The following is a 16,814-nucleotide window of genomic DNA, read 5'->3' on the forward strand; positions in this document are numbered from 1 at the left end:
TGGGCTTTTATTTCTCAACTAGAGGCCCGGTGCATGAAAATTCATGCACTGGAGGGGGGCGTCCCTCAGCCCGGCCTGCCCCCTCTCACAGTCTAGGAGCCCTCAGGGGCGGGAGGTGACCCGGCGATCAGGGGAAGGTGACGCCCCCACCACACCTCTGCTGCTGCCACTGCAGGCAGTGCAAGCCTCAGCCAGCCCTGGTTACCTGAGCCTTAGGCAGCCCTGGGCAGCTGGGGGGCTGGGAGGCTGGGGGACTCCAGAGGCAGGTGCACGGAGCCTGCTGCCCCAGTGGGGCTGAGGGGACTGGGCACCGCCATCTTTGAGGGCATGGCAGTCAATTAGCATATTCCCTCCTTATTGGCTGTGGGTGCCACCATCTTTGTGATGGGGCGAGGGTCAATTAGCATATTCCCTCCTTATTGGCTGTGGGTGCCACCATCTTTGCGACGAGGTGAGGGTCAATTAGCATATTCCTTCTTTATTAGATAGGCCTAGAGGCCCAGTGCACAAATTCATGCACGGGTGAGGCCCTCGGTCTGGCTGGGTTCAGGGCCTATTGGGGCCGACGGAGGCGGGGAGAGGAGAGGAGGGACCACAGGACATTGGCTGTGGGAGTGCACTGACCACCAGGAGGCAGCGTCTGCATTGAGAGTCTGCCCCCTAGTGATCAGTGCATGACATAGCAACTGGTCATTCAGTCACTTAGGCTTTTATATATACTAGTATAGATTCTGCTCCCTGAAGCCTGATATAGCCCTTTAAGTTGAGGTCACGCAAAACCCTCTCCACCTTCAGTGCTTATGTAGCAGACCTGCTCCAAGTTTCAGAGACAGACAGGAGGCTAATACTGTAGCAATTCAAGTGACAAGTATTCACTTTCGCTCTGCAGTGTCTTACAGCCATGGCCACATCCCAGTTTTCTCCATGTTGGTTTTTTCTGTTTGTTTGGGTCTCTGTTCTTGTAAGAGGATTTCTTTTAATGTCAGGTGGTGCTTGGTTATCTGCTGAGAATTCCAAATAGGAGATTAAAGTGCTCAAAATGTGTGGGTAAGAGATGTGTACCTCTTTCCAGCGAGCTGCCTGGGCCATTTAGTCAGGGAGGCCCCACCCGATATCAATGTCCTTAGTCTCCTTGGGCTGGTCAGGTTCCAGTCTTTTCCCAGTTTCTGTGGGGAAAAGGAGAAGAGAGCTGGGTCCTTGCACCTTCAGGAAGTCTAGTTCTTTTCAGGGGTTCTCTGCTGTGAACTGTGCCTGGTATCTTCAGTCCAGAGCCCTCTGTTTCCTCTCCAGGAAGCAAACCTCCAGGCTGCTGCTGGGTAGGTGAGGGCAGTCTCCCACTGCAGTGGGGAAACCTAGGCAATCTGACTACTTCTTTAACAGGCTTTCAATCCATCTCATTCTAGCATCTCCTCTCTCCTCCCCACTTCCAGAGGTGCCTGGTGCTGCCAACCATGAACCACGTATCTATTCTATCATGTAAATCTGGATGGTTCTTGTCTTAGGATGGCCAGCTTAGCACTGTTTTCTTGTGTCTGCTAAATCATGAACTATTTAACCATCTCTCTTCCAGCTCTCAAAATTATGTTGCTATGGTTCCCTTTTCTCTCCCCCCTGCTGCAATCCTTTTAAGTTTGAGGTTGAAAACACCAATGACAACAATAACAAACCCTCTGTTTACATTTATGTCGGGTCTGGGGGAGGGAGTGAAGTTATATCCATGTTTTGGAATCCCTGTCTTTACCCAAAGGTCTTTACTCTGTATTTGAAGACAAATCAAAAGGGAGTGGACATAAGCAAAAAGTGGGGAAAGTGCAATCATTAGCAATTGGGAAGGACAAATTAGTGAGGGGAGTGATGACTTCTCTGGAAATTGTTTTGTGAAAGAATGAATGCATGCTCAGTTTTCTATAGATGACCCCTCCAACTTCCTGTTGGATACCTGTACCTGTTCTTCCTGCAACATAAAACACTCGGTAAAGCTCTAGCTGGGTTGGCTCACTGGACAGAGCATTGGCCTGTAGACTGAAGGGTCCCGGGTTCAATTCAGGGGCATATGCCCGGGTTGCAGGCTTGATTCTGGGTTGGGGGCTTGCAGGAGGCAGCTAATCGATTATTCTCTCTCATCAATTCTATCTCTCCCTCTCTGAAATCAATAAAAATATATTTATAAATAAATAAATAAATAAAAATAAAACACTCAGGTACAAACAAAACAGTATAAAAACAACAGACCTTAGAGGGGCATATTCCTGTTGATACCTTGATTTTGGACTTCACAACTGGAAGACAATAATTTCTGTTGTTTTAAGCCTCCTGGTTTGCGGTACCTAGCAGCCCTAGGAAACTAATTCAAGTCTCAAGTGCGTACCCACACTTGGTGGTTCCTTTGCGTGCAGAGCCCTTCCACAGAGAGTTTACCTCACTCCCCACAGGTCCTGCTCAAATCCCACCTTTGCAGAGGCCACATCCTATTATGCCACTGAAACTAGTAGTTCCTGCCTCTCTCCACTCCTTGGCCTCTTTTATTTTTATTTGTGGTTCCTTAGCCATACCTTATATTATGTTGTACTGGAGGCCCAGCACATGAAATCGTGTGAGACCTAGACCCGCTGTGCTGGCGGGACCCCAGACCCGCCTTGTGCGAGCCAAGGGCCCGGCCTCCACCACACAAGCTGCGGGCCTCACGTGAGCCCCACCTCACTGCACAAGCCGCAAGACCCGGACCGAGAGAGGTGCTCCATGCACCTCTTGGTGACTGGTTGTTTGGTTGTTCAGCTATTTCAGCATCACGACCACAGGCCTTTGATGATACAGATAGCTTTTGTTTATTGTCTGCCGGGTCTTCTAGAACATAAGTGTCATGAAAGTCTAATTCAGCCCAGCCGGAGTGGCTCAGTGGTTGAATGTCGACCTATGAACTAGGAGGTCACAGTTCAATTCCTGGTCAAGGGCACATGCCCAGGTTTCAGGCTGGATCTCCAGTGTAGGGTGTGCAGGAGGCAGCCGATCAATGATTCTCTCTCATCATTGATGTTTCTATCTCTCTCCCTCTCCTTACTCTCTGAAATGAATAAAAATAAAAAAAGAAAGAAAGTCTAATTCATGGCTGTAGGTTCAGTGCCTACCATGTGCCTGATATAGGTAGGCTCTCCACACACACTGTATTTGTTTCATAAATGAATGAACTACTTGACAGTCTGGTTTACTTTTTGCTTTTTTTATAGCCTTTACATTGCTTTGCTCATAGTAGACTCTCAGTAAATGTGTGCAGATGCACCAAAAAGCCATCACCATTAGTGGGCATAAGGCTCGGTAGGGTTAAGGGAGGAGTAAAAATGTGTAACACATTAGCCTGGTCATGTGGCCTCTTTGCTATAAAACAATTGTGGGGACAATCGATCAGAATTCTCCGAGTAATCATTTGTTTGCTGCACACAGGCACTGTTTCTCTTGCATTGAACATCACCCCCACTTGCTCTATTTTTCTGATTAAGGAAACAGAATTGAGTAATCTAAATTTAGTTTGTGTAGTTCAGAGGTGCCAATCATGGCACATAATGAATTAGGTGATTCTTCTTACCCCCCTTCCCTGAAGCATTGAGCTGAAACCAACAAATTCATTTCATTTAGGACCACAGGCTGAACTGGGAGTGCTGTCTGTGACAGGACAGTGCTTTCTTCACTAATTAAGTCACCAGCTCTGACAGCCTCCACAAGGTGGGGGTGCCGCTTATCTGAGTTGGTCCAGAGACTGCTTTTGGCCCTTTGTTTGAGAAGGGAAGTGATGTATAATTTTGTTACAAATACATAAGCCAGAAAAAAAATGTACTTATGTAGCATAAATATGTAAATAAAATGTACACACACACATATAAATTTCATATAATTTTGTAAATGTCTTTAGTCTTTCAAGGGCCTTCCTTTCTAGTTTTCTTAGTAAACCCATATTTAGAATTCACAATTTCTGGGTAAAGGGCTGTTTTCTAATCAGTTTTGAAAAGAGCCGATATAAAGCACATTTTATGTGCTTTCATTTCATAAAAACATAAAAAAGCACTTGTTGGAAAGCTGTTATATTTGATATTTGTAAGAAATAAGTCATAGGTTAGAAATAGTAATTGTTGTGGTACTTTCTCTAGGGGAAAAATAATGAAGTTCTGTTTCCATTTATAACTTCTGAGTCTTTATATGCACACCAGGTTTTATTTACTTATTTGGAATTTCTCAATATGTACTCTTTGTGTAGAACTTCTCTCTCTGCATAATGATTCATCCACATTTTGCTTGTATCAGTACTTCCTTAAAACATTTATTTCCAATTACAGTTTACATTCAATATTATTTTGTATTGGTTTCAGGTGTACAGCATAGTGGTCAGGTCAGACAATCATATACTTTACAAAGTGTTCCCACCAATATTTCCCCTTGGTACCCTACATAGTTATTAGAATATTATTATTTATATATTTTTAATATATTTGTATTGACTTCAGAGAGGAAGGGAAAGGGAGAGAGATAGAAACATCAATGATGATAGGGAATCATTGATTGGCTGTCTTATGCATGCCCTGCACTGGGGATGTGCCCTGACCAGAAATCAAACTGTGACCTCCTGGTTCATAGGTCGACTCTCAACCACTGGGCCACACCAGTTGGGTTATTACAATATTATTGATTATATTTCCTATGTTGTACTTTACATGGCCATCAACCAGGAGGTTTTACACATGAGGAATTTTGACTGGGCTTTTTAAGTCAGTAAAAATGAAAACGCAAGATGTGAATGAAATGGTGCAAATTCATTTTTTAAAATGTTATTATGTTGATATATTAAAGTATGTTTTGCGAGCTTCTTTCTCCTTTCTGGCCAGATACAAAGTTAGCCCCTCCCAACTGTTGATGATGTGAGATGTGGCACCTTCATGCCTTGTCACTAATCACCAGCATTCGCCTGGGAGGGGCCAGAAGACCCTGGTTATCTGCACCTGGCAGGAGGGGCGCAGCATCTGGATGGAGGGGTGGCTTATCCAGACTCCCAGAGGTGGTTTGAGAAGAGCCTAGGTAGCTCAGACATCTGAAACCCGTGGCCTTTGCCAGTTCTCTGGCTTTGTCTACAGTTTTTTGTTTTGTTTTTTTTCCAGCATAGCATTTCGAAATGTAGAGTCTTTTTGTGTAGTTTATTTAAAAGAAATAGATTTAGGGTTTAGATAGAGAAGTATATTATCTATAAATATCACCTCTGTAAAGGACAAATTAAACTAATGTTTGTTATGAGAATAGAGCTGGCAAAATGTATATATAGGAAAGCAATTGATACTTGGAGCAAGTTTTACTGTTTGCTTTTCAAAAAACATCTCTTGCTTGTATTTGAAGATCATGTAGGTAATAGGAAAGGCAATCTCTGAAATGAGATGTTTTACACTGGGCTCATACTATAAGGAGGGCTAACTTCAATAATAAACTAAACCAATCAAGAGCACTCGTTTTAACTACAGGGAATTGGTTTCAACCCAATCTAGACTTCATCTTGTGGAATGTCCCTTACTTTGCCCACATGTTATTGAGGACTTCTCTGACCTATTTCAAATTACATTAGCCTTCCCTCCCCCATCTCCCTATGTCGCTTACTTTTTCTTTCTAATGCTCATCATCACCCAAAATAGTACATATTATTATTATTATTTTGTCTCTCCCGTAAATCCCATGTAAATCCCTTGTGTGTTCTGTTCACTGCTGTTTACTGCGTGTACATAATAAGTGCTCAATAATTGTTCAGTGAATGAATGAATGAATGAATGATGCCCGAGGGCTGGTTATAAGGGCTGGTCTCATTCTACAGGATGCGCTGAACATCTGGGCATGGTTGGGGGTCGGAGGTGTGGGAATGTAGGAATGGCTGGAAATGACGGAGGTTCCTGTGTTCCCTGCGCAAACCATTCTTCTAAGAACTGCATTTGCCTTACTGGCTTTCACTTTGTTCTCATGTTAGCAGCGTAATCTTGAAATTGAATAATTATGTCAGTATAAAATAATTCCTTTTCCTATTCTGAAAACAAAGCAAAACAAAACCATGTCGGCACAGTTGTGCTGTAACTAGGCAAGCAAACCGGAGAACTGAGACAAAGCATCCTAATACAGAAGTAACAGTAATGGAAATATCTAGGAAGTCCTTGGCTGTGGCTATGGTTCCTGCCTTAGTCAGGTTGGCACGTGCAACCAGGGCATTGGTCCAGAACCACCGGGAATCTAGCGGGACTGGAGTTCACGGACCTGTGGTGGAGGCGGGGGTGGGAGTGGGCGTGGGGGGTGGGGTGGGGGGGCCCCCCACGAGCGCAAGCCCTGAACCTGGGGGCGGGGCTGGCCCGGGGCGGGCTCCCTGCGAGGGGCGCGGCTTCGTTTTGCCCCGCCCCCAATGCCGGCCAGCGAAGGTGGCGGCGCGGCACGGGGCGCGGGGGAGAAGCGAGCGAGATCAGGTGCGGGCGGCAGAGGGGCGCCCTGGGCTCGGTGCTGTGGCCCCGCTGAGCGCGCCGCCGCGGCAGGAATCCAGGGCCGGCAGAGGCCGCCCCGGGAATGCTCTCACTCCGCCTAAACATGGCTGCGGCCTTGCGAACCGCGGGCGCTCTGCTCCGCGATCGAAGTAAGTGGGGCTGCCCCCGGGGTCCCTGCGACGGTGGGGACAGCGGGCAGCTCCCGGCTCCCGTCCCCCTGCCTGGGGGCTTCCGGGAGCCGCGCGCACTGCGCAGGAAGCTGCGCGGGTGGGGCAAGCGGCGGAGAAGCGGCTGGAAGGCACCCTCCCCCGGCAGGGTCCCGAAGGGTGCCGGGGTAGGGGACCTGAGAGGCTGTGGGGAGGGAGCTTGTGGTCCCACCGGTCAGCCGGGTGACTGTCAGTAATGGCAGACCCTGGTAACATTCAACAGTTATTTATTTATTTATTTTCTTTTTAAAAACCCTCACCATTGATCTTAGAGAGAGTGTAGAGAAACATGACATGATCTTAGAGAGAAACATGACAGATTGCCTCCTGATATGCACCCCCTGGGATTGAACCTGCAACCAGGGCATGTGCCCTGACCCAGAATCCAACTGGTGACCTTTTGGTGATCCGACGGTTCTCAACCAACTGAGCCACCCTGGCCAGGCCCATGGTCTTAGCTCTTAACTGTAGAGTCAGAATAACCACAGTGACAGTACGGTTTGAGGATTACTGTGGGACATATGTTAAGGGCCTGCCATAGGGAGGACTGTACTGAAGGCATTGTCCATCCAGCTCAAAAGACTAGGGAGTCTAGAAATAGATGATACAGTTTTACTTACGGATCTTAGGGTTTGCAAAGAGGAAACACAAGTTAGGCAATACCCAGAGTGTTCCAAAGGAGAAAGAAAAGTTTGAGAATTTTTTTTAAAAATATATTTTATTGATTTTTTACAGAGAGGAAGGGAGAGGGATAGAGAATTAGAAACATCGATGAGAGAGAAACATCGATCAGCTGCCTCCTGCACACTCCCCACTGGGGACGTGCCTGCAACCAAGGTACATGCCCCTGACGACCGGAATCGAACCTGGGACCTTTCAGTCCGCAGGCTGACGCTCTATCCATTGAGCCAACCAGTTTCGGCAGTTTGAGAATTTTATAGCAGGAAGTACACGTTTGAAAAAAGTTCAGCCCTAGCTGGTTTGGCTCAGTATATAGAGCATCAGCCTGCGGACTGAAGGGTCCCGGGTTCGATTCCAGTCAAGGGCACATGCTGGGATTGCAGGCTTGATCCCCAGTAGAGGGTGTGCAGGAGGTAGATAATCCATGATCCTCTCTCATCATTGATGTTTCTCTCTCTCTCTCCCTTTCCCCTCCTCTCTGAAATCAATAAAAAAATATTTTAAAAAAATTCAGTCCTGCATTCTTAGCCATTAGGTTGGCTGAAGATGGTAATCTTCCAGATGCCCATTGCTGTGAATAATGGAACATTTTCTTCTTGAGTTCATTAAGATGGTTCACTGAAGGTTTGATGTGTGTCCAGACATTGATGCTTAAAGGACTAATGTGCATCCAGGTACTGACGAAGGATTGGAAAGGTCAGAATTTAAGTTCCCAGGCTAGTTAAGGCAAAAATAGAATTGTTTCCTTATGCCTCAGCTTACTTTCTTTCAATAATTTAGCAGCTTGACCATAGTGACTCCATGTTTTTTCTTCATTCTATTCTTCAACATCATCATCATCATGGGCGTCTACTCTTGGCTTCTCTCCCTGGTGATGGAAGGAAAATGTGCCCACTGCTTCTCTGCACTAGCCCCTGGCATCATCCAGTGCTCACTTGTCCTTGGCAGCAGGACCCACTAGCCTGGGCTAGTGTTTTCTAGAGATATTTGGAAAACAAATATGACCCATTGACAACTCCACACATTTCTGATGCAAACCCTTTGAATGTAGGTTGTGTCTACAGGATGAACTGATGGGACCCTGGGTCAGACACACTTGGTTGGGACACAAGCTCTGAACCGTTCTTAACTGTGACCCCTTGAGCAAGACACTGAGCCTGGCATGAGCTTTAGTAAACGTGAAAGGAGTAAGGTAGTACTTCATGGCTTGCCATGAGGATTAGCTGGATACACACTATCCTAGCACTCACTACAGACATGGAGACCCTCAAAATGTTCATTATGTAAAAGTCTGCCACATACTAAGACGCTTAATTAATGCACTTGAACCGTGACTGGACACAACTGACTTATTTTTATAAGAAATTTCCTAATTGGTCAGTCTGGCATCTACTGAGAGGAAATGGAGAGAATCCACTCTGAACCTCCATATCTTATTACAGGTGCCTTTGTTAGGAAAATAATAAGAACCCAGAAGTACAATGAGGATCAGGTCACTAAGGGCTCTGGGTGACAAAAGGCATGATCTTTTAAGAAGAGGAAGCACAGTGACAGTAACGGGGCTGAAAGAAGTATTAGGGCGGAAAGATTTGACATCTAGTTTTATTACAGACTCTGATGTTAAGAAGTAGTTATAATACTGTCATCAACTTGTTTGATATGAAGGGTTAACATTATCTGGATTAGGAAAAAATGAGTAGTATTTCTGAAAATGAATTCTGAAAGTAAGAGTGGAAAAGCAGTTTTACATTCTGTTTTTAGCATGTGTCTCCCTGGTTTCATTATATGTTGTTTTGCTTAAAGTCGTAGAACCTATTGATGGTGTTAAGTGAGGATTTACTGTATTCTTACCTCTTGCTTAACTACATGCAGCGTGCCTGGTACTGTTCTTGGGGCTGGACGGAGAATGCTTTGTTTCCCTAATCTTCATAACAGCTCTGCATGATTGACCTTATCACCATTTTCCAGACAAGAAAAGTGAGACGTGGAGTAACTCACTGAGTTGCCCAAGCACTGCCCTGCAGCTTGTTGGTCCTCTCAGGGGTTTCTGCTCAGATCTCTCTGGCTCCAGAACACATACTCTCTATACACACAGTGCTGCCTGTGCCTTTGGCTTGCTCTTCAGCTGTGAGCTGAGTATATTCAGGGGCCTCAGTTGGCCCTTCGAATGATCATTTTAAACTCCTTTAGCTAGATGAACACTAATCTTTTAGTAGGAGACACTCTTTGTTTCTCTAGAACCTTCAGATCATTAGGGGAGAGCTGTGTTTTAGAGAAGTGTCTGAGAGGTGAGTATATGAACTCTTAAGTCCTGAACAGACAGGATCCATGTTTAGCAACACCCTCCTTCTCTGAGAATTTGTTCAACCATAGAGAATAGAATTTTGTAAGTAGAGGGCATTACAATAGCCTGGCAGCTCCAATAGCTCCCAGCTCCTAAGTTGTTCTAGGTACTAGTTGGAGGCTCTTGTCTCACCCTACCCCTTTTTAAGGTTCACAGGAGGCAATTTTATTTTATTACCAGCAGTCCTATTATGGGATGCCAAAGTTCTGTTCTCATACTCCATGGAATCTGATAAAATCTCATTCATATGAGGAATTGCAGACATTGTGGCATGATTGAGAATCTGGTTAAATCTCATCATGCAGTTCAGAATTTAGCGTGTCTAAAATAAGGAGATGTGGGTTGATTTGAGACTTCATTTGAGCAGAATTGAACTGCTTTGTGTCAATTGTTGCACTTCCACTTAGAGTTAGTAAGGATTATTGAGCGCAACTCATGTAATTGGCTCTGCTGGGAATGGTCACAATCTGGATAGCTGGTTCTCTCAGTAGCCTGGAGATACCATTCTCCTGTATTTTATAGACATTCTAGGTGATAAAAATCAGCAGGTGTAGTCCCTATGCTCTAGAGTCTAGACACTTACAGATGAAACTAACGCCAGCATTAATCATATGTAGCAGACCCCTTGCAGAATGCTTCACTGAACTTATCTGCTATAATCCTCACAAGGATCCCCATAGCAATGTCATCATTTTACACCCAGGGAAAGTAAGGCTCGGAAATGTAACCCGGCCCTAGTCACATTACTAAAAAGAGGCAGAACTGGATTCAGAGTCAGATCTGCTGGTCTCAAGCCCAAGTTCCTTACCAGGACACCTATGACTCATAAGTAGTAGGAGGAAGGAGATGGTCTCAAGCTGGTTTCAAATTTGTTGGTTTAAGAATATGAAAGGGAGGTCATGTGTCCAGTGTGGGACTACAGTCGAGTATGGCCCAGGGACTCCTCAATTCAAGTGGGTTCTCCAAGCCCACCCACTAACTCTTGTGGGGCCCAGGGCAGGAGTATAAATGGAGAGCCGTATATGTGGGACAGCAAGCTAACAAATGTGCCATATATTCTATTTTTCTACACTGATAAATAGACCTTCATAACAACCTGGAAGGGTGAACTCCCGAACTCTTCTGAGTTCCTGCAGAAATGTGGAGGCTTTGGGAGACATGCCACTGGCCTGCAGGCCTCCCTGCTCCTCCCACTGCTGGCTCTGTGCATACACATGTGTGGATTTTCCAGTTTGTATGTTCAAGCTCCCTTCTTGCCCCTGCAAACAGCCACCCCTTGGGTACCCGACATCATGCTTACATTGATTGCATGATCAGCTCTCTGGAGGATGGACCTAGGTAAGGGACCTGGGCAGAGCCTGGAAGTGGGTGTGGGACTTTGGGGGTGTGGGAATGTGGGGTTTGGACGCTGGGGGGTCAATTAATCATTGGCTATGCAGACTACATACCCCATGGAGTGGGGTGCAGCAGGGAGAGTGCCAGAATGGGGCCTCTAAAGCGAGGTCCCCCTTGTCAGGGTCCAAGGGCAATGTGGGGCCCTCAGCACTGGTGCTTTATTGGAGAAGGCTTGTGGGCAGATATGAGATCTGTGCAACTGGTGGAAAACTGGCCCAGCTTCCACTTCTTAAGTCAATGGCTCTTACCCTCTTCTGCAGGCTTCTCAGCTTTCATATGAGCAGCATGCAGCCATCAGTAACTTTTAGGAGGTGCAGTGATTCTCATGAGGGATCCTATCAAATCTGCAGCCAAGGCAGGGAGGGGAGGTGTGTGGTTTCTAAAAAGGCTCCCTATAAGTCCCGATAAGCCATCCTAGGGGGCACCACCATGTCCCCTTGGAGACGCCTTAAGTGCCTTCACCTTCCTGCAGAGAAATAAGGAAGGGGAGGAGGGGTGTCACCTCTGCTATTACATCTCTTCAAATTTTAAATCTAGGAATTATGCTCTGAGGACCACTTCAAAAGAAATTACTTTCCAGCTAGATTTCATGTTTCCCCTTTAATTTTGTCACAGTGGTGCCTGGCAGCTCAAGGGCCCGACAGCCATGGAGGTGCCAATCAGATGCAGCAGCCGCAGCAGTAGCCACCACAGAAACAGCTCAAAGTGCCAGAAGCCCAAACCCTCAAGTTCAACCGGGGAAGAGGTATGAGTCTAATTTTAGGTGCTAATAAGGATTTCTCTTTACTGATGCAAACACCTGTAGATACAAGCAAGCTCCCCAGGAAAGAAGGTGCTTGGAAAACTCAGTATATAAGGAACGGGATGTTATATTCTTGACTTCCTTTCACTAGCTGTCAAATTATTAAACAAATTTCACACACCCCCTTAGGTCTTTAGAATAAACAAAAATTTATTTACAGATTTTTAAATCATTAATTTATTTGTTTTTCAGCTTTGTTGAGGTACCATTCCCACAGGGCTTTTGTTAAAGGACACAGAGTTGAGTACAAGCAGTCTATAAATCATGTAGGAATTTTGTTCTGGAATATGTCACATAACACAAATTATATGTATGCTGGAAATGTATTTATGAACCTAACATAATTATACCTATGAAATGTATGTCCTGTTCAGGATAAAGAATAACTAATCTACCAAGAATTTCTGTAGTGAGTGCTACCGTTGTTTTTCATAGGTTAACACAGTGAACATAATTGTAAGTGATGTAATATGGTTTATAATTTATTAAGGAAATAAAGTACATGTTTCATACCTCACCTCTGCTATTTGCGGGCGGACGTCAGTAGGCATAGCATTGTTGCTGGGTATCCTCTTTCATAACAGAAACCACAGCTGTTCTCAAGTTTTATTTTGGTTCAGTCTATAAAGACAATTATTTAAATGAGTACATGGATAGAATACTGCACTTGAACACTAAGCACAGTGAAAGCAAGTAGTGTGAACTATTTAACCCCTTGATCTTTCTGGTAGACCTGATATTCGATGAAAGTTATACAGCTGTGAAAATGTAATAGTCTTTTTTGTGTGTTTTTGTTATTTTTCTTTTTTAGATTTTTAAAATTGATTTTTTAAGGAGAGGGAGAGAGCGAGAAACATCAATGTGAGAGAGCTATCAATAGGCTGCCTCCTGTATGCCCCCTACTGGGGATCGAGCATGCAACCCAGGTATGTGCCCTGACCAGGAATTGAACCAGCAAGCTTTTGGTGCACAGGATGATGCCCAACCAACTGAACCACACCAGGCGGGGCGTGTTTGTTATTTTTCTTTGTGTGACCAGGGATACATTGAGTGCTGAGTAAACTGAGATTTGTAGAGGATAGAGCATTAGGCGTGGGGCCCCAAATCATCTCCTTTCACCTCTCTGGTTTCCTAAAAGTTTGAGTCTGGTGAGGAAGCACAGCTACTTGTCATTCTGGCATGCTGAGCCTGGCCACCCATGGTCCCTCTTCTCACCTCAGCCATAGTACAAAGTACTGTAAGTCCTTAGAGTACTTGGTGTAACCTGAAGAACTGATTCGATGTGGAACTCTGGAAAGAAATTATTTCATTATTGTGTTATTTCAGTGGCAAAAGTCAATAATATAACTGGCCTTAATATGAATTTATTAACATTTAACAAAAATATAAAAAAATATAAATTCTATTAAATAACTTTACATCTCATTTATGCAAAAGAAATGGGTTTATTTTAGGAACTACAGACAGGTAAAAAAAAAAAGATAAAAAATTAACAGTAATCTCACCATCAGTATTTTGTCTCTATATCTGTGTCTATTAATATTCACTCAGTATATATTTACAAAAATGTGACAATACTGTACATATTATTTTTATAACTTCCTCTATTTATTTATTTATTTAATTTTAAATATATATATATATATTGTCTGCTGTCAAGCTGCGTGGCTGCCCTCGCCTTCTGGGGCCGGCGATGGTCCCGGGAGCCTGCGGGCATGGCACCCGTCCCCAGGACCTAGGCTGCTTGGCACTGCCCTGCCCTCGGCCACTTGGCACCACCATGGTGATGAGCAAGCAGGCCCTGCTGGGTGCTGCCTGCAGGCCTCGCTTGCCTGCTTCTGGGTTGCTGTGGCAACGGCCAAGCAGGCCCTGCTGGGTGCTGCCTGTGGGCCGTGCTTGCCTGCTCCCGGGCTGCCCTGGTGATGGCCAAGCAGGTCCTGCTGGGTGCTGCCTGCGGGCCGCGCTTGCCTGCTTCTGGGTTGCTGTGGCGATGGCCAAGCAGGCCCTGCTGGATGCTGCCTGCGGGCCTGCTTGCCTGCTCGTGGGTCGCCACGGCTACAGCCAAGCAGGCCCTGCTGTCTGCTGTCAAGTTGCGTGGCTGCCCTTGCCTTCCGGGGCTGGCGATGGTCCCGAGAGCCTGCGGGCATGGCGCCCATCCCTGGGACCTAGGCTGCTTGGCACTGCCCTGCCCTTGGCCACTTGGCACCTGTGTATGCAAATTAACCTGCCAGCTTTGTTGGGTTAATTTGCATACTCACTCCTGATTGGCTGGTGGGTGTTGTGGAGGTATGGTTAATTTGCATCTTTCTCTTTTATTAGTGTAGATATGTCACCATGTTAATATAAACATTCTACATTATTTTAATAATATAGGGTTTTAAGTAATAATTTATGTATCCGGTCCCATATTATGGGACATGTAGATTATTTCTAGTTTTTAGATATTGGAAATGATGAAGTAATGAGTGTCTTTCTGATGCCAGACATTGTGAAGGCATTGTGCTGCTTAGTGCTTAGACTAGACTAGGCTAGACAATCCTAGACTAACACTCTACTAGACCAAGAGTCAGCAACCTTACCTGTAAGGGGCTAGATAGTAAATGTTTAGACTTCGTGGGCCATTTGGTCTCTTTTGCTGCTATTCAACTCTGTTGTTGTCATGTGAGAGCAGTCATAGATAATACGTAAATAAATGAGCTGTATTCCAATAAAACTTTATTTAAAAAACAAGCGGAGGAGGGGCAGGTTGCAGATTTGGTGCATGGATTTTAGTTTGCCACACCCTGTCCTAGAGGCAGCATGAACCTTCAGGCCAGTTACATCTTGTGGGTTGACTACATATAGTAGAGTAGAATTCTATTTATTAATTGATGAGCTAAGTTTCTGTGATGTACCATTAATAGTTCAAAGGAAAAAACTCATATTTTGAGAGTCTCAGAATATGAAAAGGGCAAAATGTTGATACCTTTTCAAGTGAGAAGTTTTAAATATATTTTGCTCCATACATTTTTGCATTCAAACAAAGGGAACTTGGCTATTCAGATCTTGGTCACAAATGTGCTCTGTCTGGAGAGGCGAAGAGACAGAGACCCTTGACTAAAGCTTTGTACTTCACATTCTGGAAAAGGGGTGTGGGGCCAGGGCTTACTAATGCACCATTCGTTATGCACAACACAGTTTTGAATTAAGTGCATGTGTATTAGGTATTTTCAAATCATGTGCATCTCTTTCATGTATAAGATCAACATGCTTTACAAAACATGGGTTTGCAGGGCAGGGTAACATCCCATTTAAAGCCACTCTCGTCCTGAGCTCAGGTGTAGATGAAAAATAGTTCTAAATCCCATTTGTACATTGATACCCTCCATGGCTTAGGTAAGTCGCTTAGCCTGGGGTTTCTTAACCACTAATCTGTTAACTGGCAGCAATCCATGGAAAAATGCACTTAATTTATTGTGAGTCACAGATTTTGAAAGTGAAAGACAGAATCCCAGGAGAACACTGGTGGTCTAAGTAGAAAGATTAGGGGAATATTACAATTTCACAATATAATGAAGCTGGAATTTTCAGGTATCAAGAAATGAAAACTAAGCACGTTTGTTAATTCGTTGAGAGGACTTCTGGTCAGAGGGGTGGAAAAGTTATAGAATAACGATGTCTTCAGGGTAGTTGTGTGGTTTAATAAGAAGGAAATTAAACCCCCTTGCTCTAATACAGTGGTCCCAGCCAAGGGTTAAGGTATACTTGGTTGTTACAGCTGGGATGGGGTAGTGCTGTTGCCATCTACTAAGTAGTTCCCAGGGATGCACAAAACAGCCCTCCACAACCAAGTGTTATCCAGCCCTCCACAACCAAGTGTTATCCAGCCCAAAATGTCAGTAGTGCCAAGGCTGAGAGAAGACAAGGAGGTGAAAAGTGAATTTAGAGAATCGTTATAATGGGGTCTAAATAGGAAAATCCCTGACTCCATTATGATGCAACATTTTCCTTTTCCCAGGAATTGGTTCTGATTTTGAAAATTCAGGCTGTGAATTTAGATTTCTACCTCATTCACCTACGGTATGCTTGATCAAGAAAACAGTTTTCACCTGGGTAAACGTGACACACTCTGCTGTCCACCATTGCTAAATGGTGTTAACAGTTGTTTAGCAGTTGCAAATGAAATGTCACTATGATATCATCAGCTTCAGAGCACATCAAAGCTGGGCTTCCAAACGAGAGCCCTCTCAGCAGGACTGGCTTAGTCACTGTGGTTGCTAGCAGTGGTCCTGATGTAGGAGATGGAGACGGTGCACTCGTAATAATGGTGTTTTAGGTAAACCTAGGACTAGTTATTTCTCAGCTGCTTTATCAAGAGTGACTGGAGAGTGCATCTCTGCAATGGAATATTAGTCCGTCATGAAAAGGAGAGAAGTACTGGTGGATGCTACAACATAGATGAATCTTGGAAAATTTTATGCAAAGTGAAAGAAGCCAGACACAAAAGGCCACATTTTATAAGATTCTGTTCCTATGAAATATCCTAAATAGACAAACCCATGGACCCAGAAAGTAGATTAGTGGGAGTGGCTCTAATGGGTCCAAGGCTTTATTTTTTTTTGGAGGGGGGGTGATGAAATGTTCAGGAATTAGGTACTTGTGATAGTCACATAACTTTGTGAATATATTAAAAGCCACTGAATGGTACCAGTTTAAAGTGGTAAATTTTGTAGAATGTAAATTATATCTAAGTTTTTTAAATGAGAAATCAGGAATGGAAGATACACTCCTGTGTTTCTTTTAGTTTACCCACTTGCAGACTCTCTTACTGTCATCACATAGCTCCCCATTCCTGGGGACACACAGGCCTCCAGGTCATGGTCCTGCCTCAGGCCCTGACCTCATAGTTCCTAGTCTCT

General features: G+C 44.6%; 1 protein-coding gene across 4 annotated transcripts in view; it reads left to right on the forward strand.

Annotated features, from left to right (window-relative positions):
• The first annotated feature begins 6,328 nt into the window (after window positions 1-6,328).
• FECH (ferrochelatase) overlaps window positions 6,329-16,814 on the forward strand; it is a 32,321-nt gene continuing 21,835 nt past the window's right edge. Inside the window, exons 1-2 of one of the 4 annotated variants that reach the window (XM_080684738.1) lie at window positions 6,329-6,637; window positions 11,730-11,859. In XM_080684738.1, coding sequence (XP_080540864.1) covers window positions 6,571-6,637; window positions 11,730-11,859 — 197 coding nt within the window. In that variant the 5' untranslated portion in view covers window positions 6,329-6,570. The remainder of the gene's footprint in view (window positions 6,638-11,729; window positions 11,860-16,814) is intronic. The other 3 variants (XM_080684737.1, XM_080684739.1, XM_080684740.1) reach the window with 3 other exon arrangements.

The sequence above is a fragment of the Plecotus auritus genome (genome assembly GCF_963455305.1).
Source record: "Plecotus auritus genome assembly, chromosome: 8".
NCBI lineage: Eukaryota > Metazoa > Chordata > Mammalia > Chiroptera > Vespertilionidae > Plecotus > Plecotus auritus.